This window comes from Eumetopias jubatus, unplaced genomic scaffold, assembly GCF_037043125.1.
Source record: "Eumetopias jubatus isolate StellerSeaLion01/CBP00866 unplaced genomic scaffold, mEumJub1_p1.0 scaffold_8, whole genome shotgun sequence".
Lineage (NCBI taxonomy): Eukaryota > Metazoa > Chordata > Mammalia > Carnivora > Otariidae > Eumetopias > Eumetopias jubatus.
In genome coordinates, this window is record NW_028274814.1 from 138408442 (window position 1) to 138428547 (window position 20106).

The 20106-nt window shown below is 43.9% G+C and overlaps 1 protein-coding gene across 1 annotated transcript in view; it reads left to right on the forward strand.

Moving 5' to 3' along the window:
* Positions 1-20106, forward strand: part of ATXN10 (ataxin 10) — a 162574-nt gene that overhangs the window by 69499 nt on the left and 72969 nt on the right. The window contains exons 8-9 of the mRNA XM_028115371.2: positions 1406-1514; positions 3420-3589. Of these exons, the coding sequence (XP_027971172.1) occupies positions 1406-1514; positions 3420-3589 (279 nt within the window). The remainder of the gene's footprint in view (positions 1-1405; positions 1515-3419; positions 3590-20106) is intronic.

Genomic DNA, 20106 nt, shown 5'->3' on the forward strand with positions numbered 1-20106 from the left:
TTCTGACATGATCCCGATCGTCTCTCACAGCTTGTTTTCTGTGTTCAGGATCATGTAACACGTGTTCTGCCCCAGATCTACAACCAGTCAGCCACTTCTTGAAGGGGGAATGGCATCTGCAGATGACAGTCTGGGCAACTGCCCATTCACAGAAGAGGGTGCTGATGCTGCATGACGTCCACGGGTTTGCTCGAGAGTCTTTTGAATGTGGCTCTGATTTCCCAACCTTCTCATCTAGATATCTCCCCTAACTTGATATCGAGCAAGTGAAAGCTAGAGTAAAATTAAAGATACAAGGCATTAAAAATGTGTGTTGTGGGGCACCTGAGTGGTGCAGTCATTTGAGCGTCCAATTCTTGATTTCGGCTCAAGTCATGACTTCTGGGTCATGGGATCAAGCCCTGTGTTGGGCTCTGCACTCAGTGCAGAGTTTGCTTGGACTTCTCTCTCTCTCTCCTTCTAAATAAATAAACAAACGAATGAATGAATGAATAAATAACAATTTTTTAAAAAAATAAATGTTTCTTGTGGTTTCTTTTGAGATTTCAGAATGGTAGATTAGAATATTACCTTTAAATCTCCTAACTGAAGAACAGTAAGTACATGTTTAGAATTAACAAAAAGAAATAGTTTATTTTTCTTTTGAAGAATGTTCTCTTTATGACCTAAATTTATAGCGTCTACCGCATTTTGCCAAATGTGCACTTTAAAAATTAGGGCCAAAATCTGTACAAAATTGGATTTTACCATTTTATTCAGATTACCTAATACCATATAGTTGGTAGCTGGTAGTTTTTTGTTCATTTGGTCCATTTGATAAGCAGTTATTGAGTAGTTATGTGAACTAACATTTCCAAATAATGTTATCTTTTCCAACCTTGCAAGATACTGCATAAAGGTTTATATTTACCCAGAAATAATGCACATTCTTGCAGCCAGAGTTCTTTCAGCCACAGTATTTTACAGGATTCCTGTGGACAAGAAATTTATGTATTTCATGGGATAGTTGTATCTTTAAAGTAGAACTTGCTTGCTGGGAATGCTTTAAAAAGAAAGTATTTGCATAAATGTTATGTACGTAGCTAGTAATTTTGAACATTTATTCCACTGTTGGAAGGTATTTTTGCTTGAATAAGAACTTTTCTGACTCTTCGCTCCAAGAAGACACATAATGACACATAATCTCGCGTTCTTGATGGCAGATGTTGCTGTGAGTGAAAATGATTGTTCACGTACAGATTTAATACTTCTGTTTTGTTCTTGGTCATTTTGTTTTCTCTCTTTAGATGCTGACTTTACCAGCACCAACTCTTTAATAGTTTTCATAGTATTCCATTCTCTTACCATTATTTATAACAGTTGCAAATTATTTAGCTTGACTTAAAGTCATGTTTTCTTTTTTTAGGAGGCATTGGCCACAATTCGGCTTCTTGATGTCTTGTGTGAAATGACCGCTAATACTGATCTGCTCACCTATCTGCAGGTTTTTCCTGGCTTGCTGGAAAGAGTGATTGGTGAGTGAATTATCCCACATGCTATTGTTTGTAATTAAGGCATCTTTGGCTTGTCATGCTGAAATGTAAGTCCAAACACAGATCCTTAATTTTCGTTGTATTGCTCTATTTTTGAGATTTTTTTTTAATATTTTTTTTTCTTGGGAAGAATCACTGTGTTTTTGTACCAGCTCTGGCTTCTGACACTGACCTGCTGTTTCACTCAGGATGCCTGACCTGTAGATGAGAATACTAATGCCTGTTACTCAGGGTGTACATCATGGATGTTTCCTTAGTAGTGTTGTGGCTATGTGGTAGGAGGTTTGTGATGATGGTGGCGGTTTGATGATGGGGGTAGTTTCAGTAGTGTTGTTGGTGATTTTTATATTCGTTTTCCAAATTTGTTAAGTATATTTTTCCCAATTACTTTTATAGGGCACAAAGAATAGTGCCTTACACATAGTGATTATGTCTTTGATTCTTAACCATTGGTTGGAATACCATCCTTGCTAAAAAGTCATTTGCAAAATAATTCAAGTAGAACCTGTTCCTTGTGGTTAGCCATACTTATGGTGTTGTTATTCACTGCTTGCTATTTTTTTCTTTTAAAAAAGGATTATACTTACTGTGGAGATGCATATGCTAAGAAAGATGAATTTGTATCGAGGTGGGTAGATGAGTCAGCAGTGAGCTATAGAAGGTGTTTAGAATCTCATGTGAGTGTTTTATTTTGAGTGCAGTGCTTTTAGTGGTAATTAAAATAAAACACCACAAACCTAGGAAACAGAATCTTTTTAGAAAAACGTGTGTGTTTGGATCCAGGGCAGACATGGGTTGGTCATCCCAACTCTGCCAAATTACTGACTTCTCTGAGCTTGATTTCTTCATTATAAAATTGAGAAAGTGATACTTGCTTTTTTTTTTTTTTTTTAAGATTTTATTTGTCAGAGAGCACGCAAGCAGGGGGAGTGGCAGGCAGAGGGAGAAGCAGACTCCCCGCTGAACAAGGAGCCCGATGTAGGACTTGATCCCAGGACCCTGGGATCATGACCTGAGCCGAAGGCAGACGCTTAACCAACTTGAGCCACACAGGCATCCCGATACTTGCCTTTAATAGGTTTGTTAAGAGTGTTAAATGGGATAACGTGGAAACACTTAAGTATAGCTTCTGGAAGATGATCTATTTTCATATGCTGTCTGGAGGCATTTCATAGAGCATAATAATTTTTCCTCTTTTGAATATAGCCAGGCTAGATTTATGGAGAGTACATGTTGCCTTCCGATTATCTGGACAGTGAGAAAAAAAAAAATCAACCTACTTCTTGGTTTTTGTCATACGGCTCATTACAGAATGAGTATTGATTGTATTTTAGACGTAGCTGACTGTAGTTGTCACATGAGTTCCTTCATAAAGAATTTGGGATCGGAAACCTCTTTATAAGAAAGATTGCAGAAGGCACCTGAGTGGCTCAGTTGCTTAGGTGTCCGGCTCTTGGTTTCGGCTCAGGTCATGATCTCCTGGCTGGGGCATCAAGCCCGTGTCAGGCTCCGTGGCTCAGTGGAAAGTCTGCTTCCCCTCTGCCCCTCCCCTCGTTCACACACATGCATGTGCATACACATACTCTATCTCTCAAATAAATAAATAAATCTTAAAAAAAAAAAAAAGAAAGAAAGATGGCAGAAAATTTTTAGCTAACTTTTCTTTGTGGATAAATAGAAAGTCCAGGTTGGGATAATCATTATGGCTTATCTCCCCAAAACCAGAGTCATGAAAAAATTTCAAGCAAAAGAAGAGTTTTCTAATCATTAAAGGTACTCTACCTTTATTTTATTTTAGTCCATTAATGTAAGTTAGATTTGTATATGGAAGGTCAGTACAAAATACCGAAAATTTTTTTATGGAAAGTAAAACTATTTTCGTTGTAGACCTTTTACGACTGATTCATGTAGCTGGCAATGACACCGCAAACATCTTCAGTAGCGGTGGCTGCGTAAGAGCAGAGGGTGACATCTCAAATATGGCTGAGGGCTTTAAGTCTCATCTCATCCGTCTGATCGGAAATCTGTGTTACAAGAATAAAGACAACCAAGACAAGGTAAGATTATTTCTCGACATGTTTCATATATATAGGGCTTCATTTAGAATGTGATATTTAGAATTTAGAATATATACAGTTGCTGGAATGATAGTTTGAGTGTTTAGAAGGTAGCTTGAAATAATACGTGTGTGCGCATATTCCCACAGATACGCGTCCTAGGTCACGTTTGTTTATATCAGGATTTGTATTTTTGTGATTTTGCATTGTATTTGTCCTTAGTGTGTTTGAGCCAGTCTCCTTTCTCATAAATTGTCAATGCTTGTCTAAGCCAGTGCATATCTTATATCATGTAGAGAGCAGTCAGTAAAAACAGGTATTTGAAGTGCCTAGAAATTTTCAAGCACATGATAGACATTTAATAAATAGTTATTATGGACCATTATCTTAATAAAAAACAAACAAAACTTTAATCTTGACCTACATTTATGGATGATAGCATCTTAAGCATTTCTTCTGTTTTGAAATTGATACAGTATTTAAGTATTAAATCTTTAGAAACTCAGTAGACTGCCATTGGAAACCTCTTTTGTGCTGAATAGGTTAGAGGTCACTCTATTGATAACATGAGAAGGTGATAAAAAAGATGGCAGAATTGGACCACATGCTTAACATTGAACTAGCCTGCCTGTATTTTCCTAGAGCTTTTCTTTGGGTGGCATTTGTTTTGCTTCATAAATATATATGTGGCAGATTCTATTTTTCCAAGATGGCTGCAGAAACACACCTGCAATAGGACTTTGCCATTCTCCCATCAAGGATTAGCATTTGTTTCTCCATTTTCTTCAGTCCAGATGACGAAAAAACTCTGTGACTGCTGTGAATAATCACATGTGGTGGGAGTGATCTTGTATCATTTCTGATAGAGCCCTTGACTGGTCTGGCAGATTCCATTTTTAGCCTCGTCAAAGCTGGTTAACCATGTCCGATGTGCAGATCCCCTGAGATCACTATGCCGTGATTTGCTCAGTCTACATGGAGAGAAGCCCTCAAGGGTGAGATGTAATGAAGAGAGAGAGAGAGAGATGGGTCAGGGAATACCAAGGCAGCGGACATGTGGGCAGGAGACCATCTTGGAAGTTTTCTAGGTAGTTACGCGCTTCCTTAGTTCCAAGCTCCGTTTCCTAATTGCACAGCTGATGTCACGTGAATCAGGGACAGCCTGCCTGACAGAGCCCTTTCTGAATTTGTGACCCACAAGATTATGAGGAATAATCCAAAATTGGGAAAAAAATAAGTAGTGTGGGTTCTGCTTCTGTTAATGGTCCTGTAAGCTGCTGTTGGACTGAACCTCCTGCAAATAATAATTACAAACTCTGGACAAAAGACAGCCATGTGAAAATAATCAAATTTGACACAAACAGGCGATTTTGGAATTGAATTGCCCCTTGGAAGGAAAGAGCGGTGCAGCGTGTGGTCTGTAGGACACTTAAAACTCTAAAAGAAAATCTGCACTCCTTTCATCTTAAAGATTAAATGGACAGTTTGGAGGAAGCACAGCCATTGGAAAGTGAAGGAGGGACTCCTGGGAAGGAGAAAACAGGCCCCAAATTCTGTGTATCAGCTGTCTGAATCCATGCGGATGCCTGAATCACACATGTAGGGCAGGATCCAAGCAGCTAAGCTAAGGATAAAAGAATTGTACTGAGTTTTGAGCTGCCGCACCAGATTTGACAGTGTAACTCCAACCAAGATAATTGCCTGCGAAAATAAAAATGTCAACATTCTTTAGAAGGATATAATAGAATCCAGAGTTTCCATAGCATAGTATTCACAATGTCCAGGATACAATTCAAGCTTACTTTAAGCACAAGAAAATATGACCCATTCTCCAAGAGAAGAAAAAAGATAATCAGCAGAGACTACAGTGACACAGATGTTGGGTTTAGCAGACAGCTTTGAAAGCAACTCTAACTATGCCCAAGGATGTAAAGGAAAAGATGCTTCTAATGAATGAAAAGTTAGTCAGCAGAGACATAGACACCAAAAGGACAACCAAATGGAAAATCTAGAATTGAAAAATAGAGTATCCAAAATAAAATTTAGGTTTTACTGAATGAGTTTGACGACTTAGTAGAGATGACAGAGTAAAGAGTCGGTGAGCTTGGAGATAGGACAGTAGGAATCATCCAGTCAGAAGAGCAGAGAAAAGATTGAAAATAAAATGGTCATCTTTAGATGCTAAGTTTTGGAGGAATAGTATGTTGTGCAGCATTTGATAGTTGGAATACTTTCTACAGGACATGGCCCAGAACCAAATGCCAGATAACTTGCTCTTATGCGTATACCCTTTTCGACTCCTCCTCATTTTCAAACAGGTATGAGTGGAAGACTACTAATCCCCTCCCCACCCTGGAAAATTACTGGACCGATTTTTGTAAGAGAAAGTTGATAGAGAATAAAACACACTTTGCCTTTTTAATGACCAACACTGCCTTTCTTGAGGAGCACAAAAGAGGTGGTTTTCCTTGTGTTTAACTATTCTTTTGTTGCTAATTTGGATTGGCCTCTTATAGGAACAAAATGTAGTAACCCTTAAAAGGCTTATGAAATAACTCACCGAAGTCAGGATCAGATTGCACCATAAGTAAATATGGAGTGTGCCCAAGTGCTGCTGTGGAGAGGTCATTGGGGCTCACAGGAAGTCGGGCTGTGTTTTTTCACGTGTGCAATTGCTAATAGCACTGCTGATTTCTGAGCAAACATTCTCGAAGGTATGAAGAAGTTCATTCTTTCAGTATAAGAATGCCTCTGTTTCTCCTACTTTCTTACCTGTGCCAACAAAATGCCTTCCCTGAAAGCATGACTTCTGGGATTTGTTTCTCCTTCCAAAGAATCTGCCACAACGTCACAGTCTTACTCTGCATGTTTCTGGATTCTAGTCGCCAAATCCTGATTCTAGCTGGGTGTGACAGACCTTGACCTGGCCCATTGTTGCCTCAAAGAATAGAGGTCATGTGCTCTAAAGATGACTTTAGTTACAGTTTTAGAGAAATGGATGGTAACGTAGCAGGTCTTTTTCACCAGGCTATTAATTCTCATTGTGTTGTCCAGATGACTATCCCACTTCTACCCAAATTTGGGCCCAAAGGGAAATTTGGCTCTCTCTCTGCTCTAAGACTAAAGATTTGAGTTAGGGGGATTTTGTATCCTCTAACGGGATTTAGTTCCTCCTTCACCCAGAAGGAGGGTCTGATGACCTGTTTCGTGTTTACTATGTCCCAGGGTTGTACATAGTGACTTAGCATGTATTATCAACTTGGATCTTTCTATCAGCCCTGGGAAGCAGGTTCTGCTAACCACATTGAGGAGAGGCCGTCAGGTGGGTGAGTTGTGTTGTCCAGAGTAGAATTTAGATTTGTCTGACTGAGCTCCTGGGCCTGTGCTCTCTTCCCTGGACCGCGGTGCCTCATTTAGGAGCTTTCCGGGGCTTTGGAGTAAGAGGAAGTCAATAGTCTTCCTGATGGACTTCCCACTGAAGATGCTAGAGGCTTGTGTATCTGTGTCTGTGAGGCTAGCCAGGCCCCTTCTGCCTGCTCTGGGTTCGAGTCTGGCACTCCTGGGTACTCACATCTCTGTCTCTGACTCATCCATTCATCAGATGTGCATGTTCCCAGCTCTGGGGGTCTTTTGATGGAGAAGACAGACTGGTATCTCTTCCTGTGAAGCTTTCACTCTAGGAGCACCGAGGGACTATCCTTGCTTCTTTGAACTAGGATTCCAAGACGATTGACTGATTGTCCTAGATCTTTGTGCACTACCAGTTGCTGTGAGGTTTGATCAGAAGCCATTTCCGCCCAGCTGGGTCTCTGTGCTTGTCTGCGTCCCTTCAGTCATTGCATCGAACGTGGTGCCCACTTACTGGATGGCGCCCCTTACAGTTGGGTGTCCCTTTCCCTGTTACAAAGGTCTTCTCATCCGCATTAGTTTGTTGGAGCCTTAGGACATCTCTGTGGAAAAGGCTGAAAAGCCATCATTTTCTAGATGAGGAGACCAGCGCTCAGAGAGACTATGATTTAGTTCCGTTAGCGTTTATTCAGTGGGAACCACTGAGCTGCCTGCCTGGGGGAGACAGAGTCACCGTAGTAGGCCCATCAGAGAGGAGCAGGTGTGGTCCTCTGGGCAGGCTGTGCCAGCAGCAGCCCCTTCTAAGCAAGGACAGGGGCTGGACTGCACCATCGTGATAGGAAGGGTGATAACCCCCCTTTGCGTTTGTGTCTTTGGGCTGTATTTAAGGGAGTCAGATGTGTCTGGCCTCAGATGAAAAATCTGCCTCGGGAAATTATCTCCCCAGTCCTCCCGTGGATCTTGAACTCTTAAGTCTGCACACGTGATGAGTCATAGTGTTTCCTGGATTGTAAAGGAGTCGCTGGACTTCCCTTTCCCAGGTCATAGTAGGGAGCTGTTCCCAAACATTTGGTGACTTCTATTCTAACCTTGTTTTTTGTGCTCGACAAAACATAGTACTTCCTTGCTACATCTGTACTGATTAGTTTACTTTTAAACCTTTGTGGACCTGAAATGGAGATTCTGTTTTGGTTTCTATTGTAAGAAGCACATGGGTATTAATGCTGTAAACACGAAGAAAGCATTCTTTGGCTTTCTCTTTGTTAGCATAAGGAATGCATGGTGTGCTTTTTTTCTTCCCTGTTCTTCTTTCCTTCGCTATTGTCAGAAATGCTTTAAGTGAATTCTTGATGAGAAGAAAACCCAAACATGGTTGCTGTTTTTTTCCATAAAAGCTGATTGCATTTTTTTTCAAAGTGAATAGGCAAATGAACTAGTTTGTCTACCCTCATCCCCCCGCCCCCCAAGAAATTGTATTGACTAATAAGTTGGGCCATCCACAGTTTGGATTATTCAGTCCATTCTGCCAAAAGTTTTGTGGAAATGCTGCTCAGTTTCTTCTTTTCCTTCTCCTCCTCCCTAATAGAAAAGATTCCCAGCGTTCACACATACATTTGCTCCCATGTGTTCAAACATATGCATGTAGCAAGCTTTCATTACAGCCGTGACTTCATTTTAAAAATAAGTCTATAGTGTACAGAAAAGTTCAGCATGAGAAGACCGGAAACTGGCCAATTCTGAATTCCAGCTCAGAATTACCTATTATGAAGGTAGGTTTCATTTATATACATGAAAAATCTCTGATATATTTTTCATTAAAATGTTTTGCCCATTATCCCCGACATCTAAATTGTGCCTCCCACATCGTAGGCATTTGGTAAATTTTTCTTGTGTGAGAATTTATTTTTAAAACATTTGTCCAGTGTCCACTACATACTGAGCACAGTTTTAGGTTCTGGAAATACAGAGCAAGTAAGACATGATCCTCGTCTGCAAGGAGTGTATATTTTACTATAAAATTTCCTTACTGGGGCACCTGGGTGGCTCAGTTGTTAAGCATCTGCCTTTGAGGTTGTGATCTCAGGTACTGGGATCGAGCCCCGCTCAGTGGGAAGCCTCCTTCTCCCTCTCCCACTCCCCCTGCTTATGTTCCCTTTCTCACTGTGTCTCTCTGTCAAATAAATAAATAAAATCTTGAAAAAAAATAAAAAATAAAATTTCCTTACTATATTTGCAAACAGAGACATGCAGTAAAAAGAAAATAACTTTCCAAATGAAAAGCAATGTTCCTCTAAATTTTGGGTTTTGTAATTATTTTTGAAAGTCTTTTTTATGTTTACGTATATTTGAATATACTCTAACTTACTGTAATTTGCCTCATTTTTATTTGATTTACCCATATCTATATTTTAGACCATAAGAACGTCTACCTAGTGTAAAACTTGCAAGGAGTTAGATGGTATGTTTTTAATCCCAAATAGGCTTTGTAGATCTGAGTATATCTTTTCATTAATCATAAATAAAGTTTCAACTAAATTTACAATTGTTAAGTATTCATAACATGATCATTTTTCAGCTCTTTTTTTTGGGAGGGGGATGGGTACCCTCAGGTTTTCACATCTAGATGTGAGGGGTCAAGAGCGGGCAAACTATTCAACCCTTTTTTTTTTATGATTCTGTTTGACGTGTTCTCAAGCAGCGTATCTGCCCATAAAATCATGAAGCTTAAATGATCGATTGCTGTTTCCTCATCATTTTATTTAGGTTGTTGCTCTGAGTGAGGGTTCATACTTGTTTGTACTGCGCCCGTACTGCCCGACTCGTCAGCTCCCCAGGTAATTGATGGTTGTGCAGAGAAATGAGTGCGTGGCCAAGGTGGGATTTCCTTTGCACTGCTGTAAAGTGGGCCCTAGGCTTTCTGTTCTCACCCAAGACCAGTGTCTGCACGCTTGGCCCGTGTGAGCTGGTGCTGTGTGCACTTCCCAGCCTGCCCGTGTTCTTTACCCAAGTGACCTTAGCTTGGCCTTTGGTACTCAAGGTCAAAAGGTGCCTACTCTGCAGAACCTTCTCAGATCACTGCAGAAAGGCTTTCCACCCACACTCTCCTCTCTAGCCTGTATCCACTACTCTTAATTCCTGCTTTATCCTTGACTTATAAATACAGTACTGGCTGTGCGTTCCAGTGTGTTTCCGGATATGTGTGTTGTTACAGCTCCAGTGTAATACACACATATAAAGTGACCCCTGGCAAATCACGCTGTTTGGTTTGGGCATCACTGGCTTCGCCTTAGCCAGCCCAGTTCATAGTCCTCCTCCCCCGACTCCAGCCATCTCCCCCCCCCACCAGGGGTTCCTGTCTTTTCCCTTGGTGATTATAGTCTTTCATGAGTCTGCTCTTCCTGGTTGATAATGGCATAATCTGCACTCTCTGCCAGGGACATATTTTTCCCCTTTTACTGGAACCTTCCGTAGTGTACCGCAATGCCTGACTACTTGGGGAACTCCAGGCAGGCTGCTGAAAACATCCCGGCAGTGGGCTCGCCCGTCAGCGGCTCCTCAGTCTTTGTGCTTTTTGTCACATTCAGCTCCACAAATATGGGTGATGCGCATACAGGAAGCTTTGAATAGTACAAGGAACCCAGACGGGACCTCATGGTTAGATACCCCAGGTCTGCCTCGTGAGTTTACCGGCTCAGCTGTGTGAGCTTGGGCAGATGATTTCACCTCTCCAAGTCTCAGCTCCTGCGTGTGTAAAATGGAGACTCTGACACCTGCAGGTGGGGCTGGCAGGAGGAGGTGTGAGCACGTATGTGACGTGTCTTATGGCGTGTGTGCGGCCTCAGCCTCCGTTCTGAGCGGCTCTGGTTCACGCCAGTGTTTCCCAGTGCGTGTATTGAAGTAGAAGTTTGTAGACAGCATTTCGCAGGTATTTACAAATTACAAAGTAATCCTCACATTCCGTACTCTGTGTTCATCACTTTTCTTAATAGGCGGGACTTTTTGGAGGAAGTAAAGTGAAGCAAATATGAGAACTTTCTTCGGGACCAGAATCCTTTTTTTCCTTGTCAGTTTGACCACACATGCTCTCTGCGTTGAATTTGTCTTTTGTTACTGTCTTGTAAAGAGCCCAAGTGTTTTCTATGTGGATCCCCGAATCTCTTCTAGCTCACTTCTGAGGGCGTGTTAAGGACCTTTCAAGTGACGGGCCTGTGGCCTGTCTCCGTGAGCCTGTGTGTTTTCCTCTGTTAGAAACAAGTTGCACAGAATCCCAGTTTATTGATTTGAAGATTGAATGTATAGGCAAGATCTGGCTTGCTTAGAATTCCTCTTCTTTGTAATGTAATCCCAGTTCAAGAAATATGTCAAAATTCATAAATCAAGCTGTCACCATTAGTTCCCTGAACCTATAGTTCCTGTTACAGTAGGTGAAATTAACATTCCTATCTCGAGGACACATAGCATGGCTTAGCTTGGTGCAGCTGTAAATTTTTTCTTTTTAAAGACCCAAAACCCCTTTTTGTGTCTCATCATAGAGTGATCAGCTTGTTCTTTTGCAGAAAAGAGGTAAATTATTTAAAAGGAAGAACCATACTAAATATGTAAATAAAAGGTAATGATCTGCTGTTCTCTGTTATTTGACTCTTGCACACAAACTAGGCCCCAGGCCCATGCGGGTGGTGCCGCTGCCACCACTCACTTCCTCACTGGGCTGTGAGCTCTTTGAAGGCAGCACATATCCAGTGTAACCCCTGGGTTAAAATCCAAAATTTTGACAAAAAACATGAAACTAATTGGGGAATTGTCTTAGCAATATTAAAATCTACTTTACAGCTAAAATAGTCAACAGTGTATGGAGTGTATATATTTAGTGGAAGAGAACATGTGCTTTGGAAGTAGACCCCTGAGAAGTGAGAAGTTGGCCTGTGACAAGGGGAGCCCACCAACCAGAGAGGAGGTAGAGCTTGTTTTATCAGTGAACCGGGAGTAATTGGTTAACTGTGAAAGAAACTGAGCTCCCACGCTCCCCATGCTCCCTGGTGTGCAGCTTCAGGGACAAGTGCCCGGTTTTACTGGCTAATCAAAGCCTGGAGGAGCTAAGTTCCTTGCTTGGAGTGATAGCAACCTGAATTCCCAGTCCAGGACCAAACTCTTGAGACTGGGACGCCAGTGTTTCCGCACTCAGCAGAGGGGAACATCTCTTGATCTCTTGAGGTCTGTCATTTGGGATCTTTGACCAGCTCTGTGTGAATCCTTAGAGTTGGCACCTTTTGTCGAGCAGCGCAGGGAGGCGCTCATGACCAAGTCCTTCGGGACAGTGCTCACGTTCCTTGGTTCTTGTGAACTTTGACCTCTGAAGTGCTCCCTGGAGGTTAGTGTAGAGAACTACGTTTCTGGGATGTGCGTATTCTGAGAGCACCGTTTACCCATAGCCTCCATACCAAAAGGGAAGATATTGGGCAATATCTTCCCTGAGTCCATGGTGACTCAGCACTTTATAAAAGCCTGGAATCCGGGCGCCTGGGTTGCTCAGTTGGTTGGCCGACTGCCTTCGGCTCAGGTCATGATCCTGGAGTCCCGGGATCGAGTCCCGCATCGGGCTCCCTGCTCAGCAGGGAGTCTGCTTCTCCCTCTGACCCTCCCCCCCTCATGTGCTCTCTCTCTCTCTCTCATTCTTTCTCTCAAATAAAAAAAAAAAAAATATCTAAAAAAAAAGCCTGGAATCCAGTTTTCTCAACTGCCGCTCCGTTTTCTTTACTGTGCCCTGTTATCAGTTTCTAGACAACAGGGATTTTAAACGGATTTGTGTTTAATAGTAAAAACAATTATTTCACAGTATCCATAACAAGAAATATCTGAGACTTTAGGTGAAGGAAAACCAACCACATAAACTGAGAGAAGTATCTGGTTCCTTGATGGAAAAGTGGGATATTATAAAGCTGATGTCTTTAAACTCATTTATCTGTTTATTGCTAGACCAATAAAAGCCCACTGAAGGGAAAAAAATCCAAAATTTTGACAAAAAAACATGAAACTAATTGGGGGATTATCTTAGCAATATTAAAATCTACTTTACAGCTAAAATAGTCAACAGTGTATGGAGTGTATATATTTAGTGGAGGAGAACATGTGCTTTGGAAGCAGACCCCTGAGAAGTGAGAAGTTGGCCTGTGACAAGGGGAGCCCACCAACCAGAGAGGAGGTAGAGCTTGTTTTATCAGTGAACCGGGAGTAATTGGTTAACTGTGAAAGAAATTGAGCTCCCACCAAAATCAAGTGGTGTCGACGAAGGAATAAAATGCTGCAGCTAGAATCGTGGGAATCTGGAATAGTGGTTCATCGGTTTTTCACAATAACCAAGGATATTTTATGGAGTAGAGGTAATGAAGATTGGTAATGAAGATTATCACAGATTTGACTATACCTAAGTATGGAACTCAGCCTTGAACCAGCTTGTACCTGGGTTCTGCTAGACAGTAGGAGGCTGACCTCGAGCTAATTATGTATCCTCTCTGTGACTCAGTTTACTCAACCACAAATGGAGTCCTCATAGGACTCAAGGCAAAGGGGAGGTTGTGAGGGGTAAATTAGATGATCCACTTGAGACACATGCTAAGCTTTTAGTCACGGTCGGCTCTGTTTATACTTATGCTTATTTCAGCATTATTGTATTATAATAGGAACAACCTACTTTTCCATCAATTGGAAATGTGTAAGTAAATTATAGTAATATGATACACATCCGATAAAAATCATGTCTTCAGAGAGCATCTGTTCTCTTGGTAGCGCTCAGGATGATGTGGCCAGCAGGACTAAAGAACAGAACAACACGAGCCTGTGTAACGAGCCCCACTTTCATGTGCGTCTACGTTGTATGTGGATTTAAGGCGCACAAATGCGCACGCATGCGCCAGAGTGACCCTGAACGAATATACTACATTAGTAGCTCCTCTCTCTGGCTGGTGAATTAATGACGGGTTTCTGTTTCCTGTATACTTTTTGTAGTCTTGACAGCGAATGGGAATTACTTTAAAAATAGCAAGAAAGCGCTGTTAAAAAAGGAAAGGGGTGCCCGGCCAGAGGTCCTGATAAGACAAGAATCTCTAATCTTCGTTAGTAACTGACGTTTTTCTTTCCTCCACGTGCCTGGTGGGACAACTTCTCAGCCCCTCCTTGGCCAAGGTCCCGGGGTTTTCACAGTACAGTTTCAGTTACATTTTTAATTGAAAGATTTTAATAGGTAAAATGTTGGCATAAGATCTGGATAATATTGCTAACAAATAATTAATAGCCTGGATGGAGTTGGTAGGTGGTGTGTGAGCGAGAGGGAGGGAGAGAAGAAAGTACAAAGAAGAAAATACTCTTCCAATGTGCTGCACATTTTTTCCCCTCATCAAAGGAATGGGAATTTGAATTTACCCTGTGTTGTCAGGTGTTGTGGTTCATGAGGTACATGAGCCTCTGCCGAGTGTCTATGCTTTCTATTACATATCCCAACCTAGGGAAACTCTTGAGTGCTCTTGATGTTGTGAAATTTCTTTATATCTCCCCAGGCTTTATTTCTTTGGTTAAATGAGAAAAGTGCTCTTATTTCAAATAGTGGAGAGTTCTCTCATTTTTTAAAGGAATAAAGTGGCGCTGTCTGTCACACCTCTGAAACAGTTTTGATCTTTAGCATATTTCGTTTTTTTTCTTTTTCCTTTCTTTTTTTTTCCCCCTGGCAGCAACTGAGAATTAAAAGGATCAAAGCCATGTCCCTATAATGGGCTTGTTTTCATCAGGGCTTGAAGGCACAGTTGGACTGCCTCCCCCAGCCTCTTAAAAGCCTATTGCTTATCTTGTTCTGATAGAATTTAATTTCATACCCATTACATTCTAATGGACCAAGAATGATATTTAGTCTCAAGCTGTGGATTTTAGTTTGAATTTAGATCTGCTGCTTTGTTGCACTGAAGAGTAAAGTCAGGAATAATTTTGAGTCCAAGTATGAAGGAATATGCTATTTGGCGTAGTGGCAAGAGCTTTTAGTTCAGCTCAACAAATATGTATCTGCCATATGCTGTGTATCAGCCAGGACTCTAGACATGGGGAATGCAGAAACGGATTTGGCCTCGTGCTTCCTCCCGGGGAATGCACAGTGTAAAGGGGGAGACAGGTGTAAAAACGGATCGTTCCAACAGAGTGGTGTGTGTAATTCAGAGTGGTAGTAGAAGTGTCGTAAATGCTTGGTGGAAATGGCTCACCTTGGAGCTTCCAGAAGAGCCTCAAGGAGCAGGGCGGCGGGTGGAGGGACAGCTTGGCCTTATGAGCGGGTGTGTGGATCCCCCTGCTGCATGCTGGCCTTGACTGGACCTGAGGGTAGGAGGCAGGGTGCAGAGGGGGGCAGGACAGGCGATGGGGCTTTGTGTGCCTGGCCGATGGGCTCTGAACTCCGCTGTCCTAGTAAATTTATTAAAGTGTCTTTCATCTCTGAGGATAATCTTGGTTCTTTCACAGCCACAGGTTCCTTTCTTGTGCTCTCTCCGTGTATTTTGTCTTTTGCCATGCTTCTGTTCTCTCTCAGACTGTTGTATTATTTCTAGCCCTTGAGGTATGATTTTCTCATTTGTCACCCCCCCACCCCAATTCCTCTCCCCCCGCTCTCCCTCCCTTCCTCCGTCTGTCTGTCTCCCTCCCTCCCTCCCTCCCTCCCTCCCTCCATCTCTCTGTCTTTGTCTCTCCCTCCCTCCCTCCCTCCATCTCTCTGGCTTTGTCTCTCCCTCCCTCCCTCCCTCCCTCCCTCTGTCTTTGTCTCTCCCTCTCTCCTTCACTCTCCCTCCCTCCCTCCCTCCCTCCCTCCCTCCATCTGTCTTTGTCTCTCCCTCTCTCCTTCACGCTCCCTCCCTCCCTCCCTCCCTCCCTCCATCTGTCTTTGTCTCTCCCTCCCTCCCTCCCTCCCTCCCTCCATCTGTCTTTGTCTCTCCCTCCCTCCCTCCCTCCCTCCCTCCCTCCATCTGTCTTTGTCTCTCCCTCCCTCCCTCCCTCCCTCCCTCCCTCCCTCCCTCCCTCTGTCTTTGTCTCTCCCTCTCTCCTTCACTCTCCCTCCCTCCCTCCCTCCCTCCCTCCCTCCCTCCATCTGTCTTTGTCTCTCCCTCCCTCCCTCCCTCCCTCCCTCCATCTGTCTTTGTCTCTCCCTCTCTCCTTCACTCTCCCTCCCTCCCTCCCTCCCTCCCTCCCTCCCTGTGGTTCACTCCCAGCGGTTTTCCTGGTCCCTGGGTTGTAGACTTGTTCTCATCTCGTAGGGCTCTAGAGGATCCTACCTCGTACCAGTTTACATATTAATGTTATTTCCTGACTCAGGGTTCTGGTAGCACACTGGCAGTGTGAGTGTGGACCCAGCACCTGCATATTATAGTGGCCCAACCCCCCCCGCCCCGACCCCAATCTCTGGACAAACCACAAGCCTCATTAAACTAGTGGACAGAGTTCTCACGAAGTGGCAGCCTCTGGTGGGGGACCTCATTCTACACTGGGGGTTTTCATTCCTTGTCACTGCGCTTTGTAGGCTGAAGGCCACTTGTCTGCAACCGCACCATGGTTCTGAAAACCCAGCCTCTAGGGACTTTGTCCTGGTTGGCTGCTGGACACCTTCACTTCTGTCTACCTCTCTGGCTTTTCATTTCTGGCATCTCGGGGGATGCAAAGTCTGTCCAGTGATGGGATGATGCCCAGGACCCCCGAGCCATGGACAGTTAGGCACAGAAATGAGTCCTGTCAGCCAGGTAGAGAACTTCTGGGTCCCTGGGAGCAGGTGGGCTCTAGGGTTTACTGTGTGAGCCTTCCCCTGATTGTCTGCTTCCAGCATCTGTATACTCTTCCCTTCAGCAGGAGAACATTTTGATTTGGGGGAAAAGAAAGTTGAAATTTGTTTTTTGACTTCCTAGCAAGGTAACCTTGTACATGTCACTTAACTTCTCAGAGTCTGTTTCTTCATCTGTAAAATGAGATATTACCTGCCTCACTCGTTGTGAGGTTTGAAGTATTATTGATGGTGATAACATTGATAACTGTCTTTTATGCATGTCTCCTGTGTGTCCTGGAGTGGGGCATTCTACAGAGCTCTTCATTTCATCCCAGCCAACCTCACAGCCCGTGTTGCAGTGTGTCGTTCTGCCTCTCTGGGGTCAGTGTGGAGGGAAGGCCCGGCTCACGGCCCGGTAGTCCCTCTCCATGTTGATGCTCTTTCTTGAGCTCTTGGAGCAGGGCCTCGGCCTGTCTCAGACAGGATCTTGAGCAGGCAGCACCCACGAATGGGAGCCAAGAGAGGGAGAGGGCTAGGGTCCTTTTCCACCCGTGAGCTGTATGCAGATGGTCTCTGCCTTCCTTCTGCCCAAGGACTGGCTGGCTCTCTTTGGCCAGGCAGCATTCTCGAGCTCAGGAGTGCTGGGTGCGGGGCCCCAGGAAGGAGAACCCTATGTGGTCCCTTGCTGGTCAGTTTCACCCTCAGAGTGGATGGCCTCCTAGGTTGGCTTCAGGAAGTCTCGAGCCTGTGTTGTGCAGAAAACATCTGTGCAGAGCTGCCCTTCCCCTGAGTGAAGAAGGGCCCTGGTTCCCTGTGATCCTCCGTCTTCCCCTTGTGTTTCCATCATGCTGAACCTTTTGTGTCTTTTAGTTCAGATTTACGATAAAGTGTACATGCACCTTGGAGGGGAAACACTTTTTTTTTTTTTTTTAAGTAGGCTCCACACCCACTGTGGGGCTTGAACTCACGACCCTGAGATCCAGACCTGAGCTGAGATCAGGAGTCCGACCCTTAACCGACTGAGCCACCCAGGCGCCCCAGAGGGGAAACACTTGAAATTCTTATCGGTCTTGTACATATTTGTGTGATGTGTTACCCTCTTTTCCTGAGTGCAAACCCACTAAGGTGGTTAGGAGAGCCCACGCTTCACTTCTGTGGTCAGTCCCTGTGGTCTGTTCTTTGCTTACACTCTTCACAAACTAATAGTGGTAACTTGGACACCTACATTTTCTTTTGGAGAAAAGGCATCAGTTACCTCGGCCACTTACTTCAATTGGGAAGAGAGAATTTTAAGCTTTATTCAAGAGCCTGGAAAATAAATTACTTGTAAAATGAATAATAGCAACCGTCACAGTATTAGAAGCAAGCATTGTGTGGGGCCCACTTGCGGCAGCCAGCCTCTCAGCCTCATCTAGTCCATCTAGCCTCATGACATTTCCTAGGGCAGGCCATTTTATTACCCCCGCCGTATAAATTTGTGAACAGAGGCCCATCAGGCTTGAGTACCTTGTTCAAGATCATGCACAACCAGTCAGCGGTGGGGCCGTTGTTAAGGATCCAGGCAACCTGGCTCCAGACCCACGCTCCGGACCAGGCCACGCCGCCTCCCAGCCGCCTGCTCTCCTCTCCACATTTGGCCTAGACTCGGTGTTGACCAGGTCTCTCTGATAGCTGTCCGTTGGGGACATTGTGAGCCTAAAACAGGATTCTTCCCGTTTTCTCTATATGGTCAGAGCCTTGATTTCAGTGAATGCGTACAGAATACTCAGTATCAGTCTTTCAGGTGGAAGAGTAAGTTTTTTGTAAATTAAGTTTTAATAGGGTTCTCTTTGCTTATGCAGACAATTTTTAAGTTTTGAAAGACTGTTTCCAAAAAGATGTCTTTATTAAAGAAAATTTTATCTGCTAATATATGGTGCACACACACACATAGACACATATACATAAGCAAAGAGAATATATGTTGTTTAATCATTTAAAGAAAAATCAAGTATGAGCATTAAAAGAAAGTCGCTAAATAGCCACGGTGAACTTTTTAAAGGGTCCAGTTTTTGTGTGACGTTTTCTGAGGAGGCCCTTAGGCAGGCCAGTCGTTGCTCCCTTCGCAAGCCGAGGGGCCAATCCGAAGCTTCCTTGTAGGTGGTGGGGAGGTGATTGTCCTTTTCAGGTTGAACCATTTGTATTGTTTGTATTATTGTACATCTTATGTTACAAATCCTTCCCCAAGCTGCTCTTAGCTCATGTTACTCTTGGACATTTGAATAATTGCTTTAGCGTGAGACTAATTTCTGGGTATGACTTAGTGACAGTGTTAAATTTACCCCACTGGAAAAATCCAACGGGAAACTTGGAGAGTAAGCCCTTTCCGTGGCAGAGTTGGGGGCACGAGGGCCGGTGGCGTTGACTTTTCTTTGTCTGTTGAATCCCGTGGGGTCGACGTGTGAACGTGGCGGAGGAGGGAGCAGGTGTGAGGAACATAACTAAGATGAGAGATACAGTTTCAGATGTTTTCTGCAGCAAATCACGCCCTCCTCCTTTCCGCGGCAAGGAGTGACTTTGGGTCTGCACCTGCAGCTCCAGAACGGACAGCCTGGGGGCTGGGGGCGTGGAGGGGGAGGGCTGGGGAAGTCTGAGCAGGGAGGTGGGTGGCGGGGGTGTTGACAGGAAAAATCCGACCGGCAGGCCTCTGGGAGCAGGAGGGGAGGGCGTGTCCCCTGCCTGCTGGAATTTCAGCCCTGGCAACTTTTGGCTACATCCTCCGCCCTCCCCCAACCAAAAACACAACACACCACAATAAAAAAATACCTCCGTGTTTCAGTGCAAAGAGGGGCAGTGCCAGCTGCTCAGTAAAATGTGGCCACGCGGAGGCGCACCCTCTGGTTCCTCGGGTTCGGGCCCCAGCCCCGGCTGGAGCCCTCAGAGAGGCCCAGGATCGAAGCCCAGGAATGCCCCGGCTTCTGAAGTGCACCCTGGCCCAGGCTGGGGCCCCACCCGGAGTGTCATCGGCCCTGGGGTCCCTGAGGAGTGTGGTCCAAAGGGGGAGGAGTGGACATTTCATTCAGCGCTTTGAAGGGAGAAAGGAACCGGTCCTTTCTGTATTCTCTGTAGGACAGAATTGTTTCTAATCTTGAGAAATCATTTCTAGCAGTTTTAGAAGAAACCTTAGTACAGCATCAGTAAATACGGAGAGGGTAAAAACGTTTTTTTCCACGTGTGTGTAGGATTCAGGGAGTTTGGAGTATACTAACCTTGTAAGTCCCATTGTTTTGGAATTTTAGGTGTTAGTCAAAATTATGATTAAAATTCTCAAATTAATTGGTATTTTATTCTCTTTTAAGTGCTACTCTCCTTTTTGAGTAGTTTTTATAATCAGTGCAGCTCGGCTTTACTA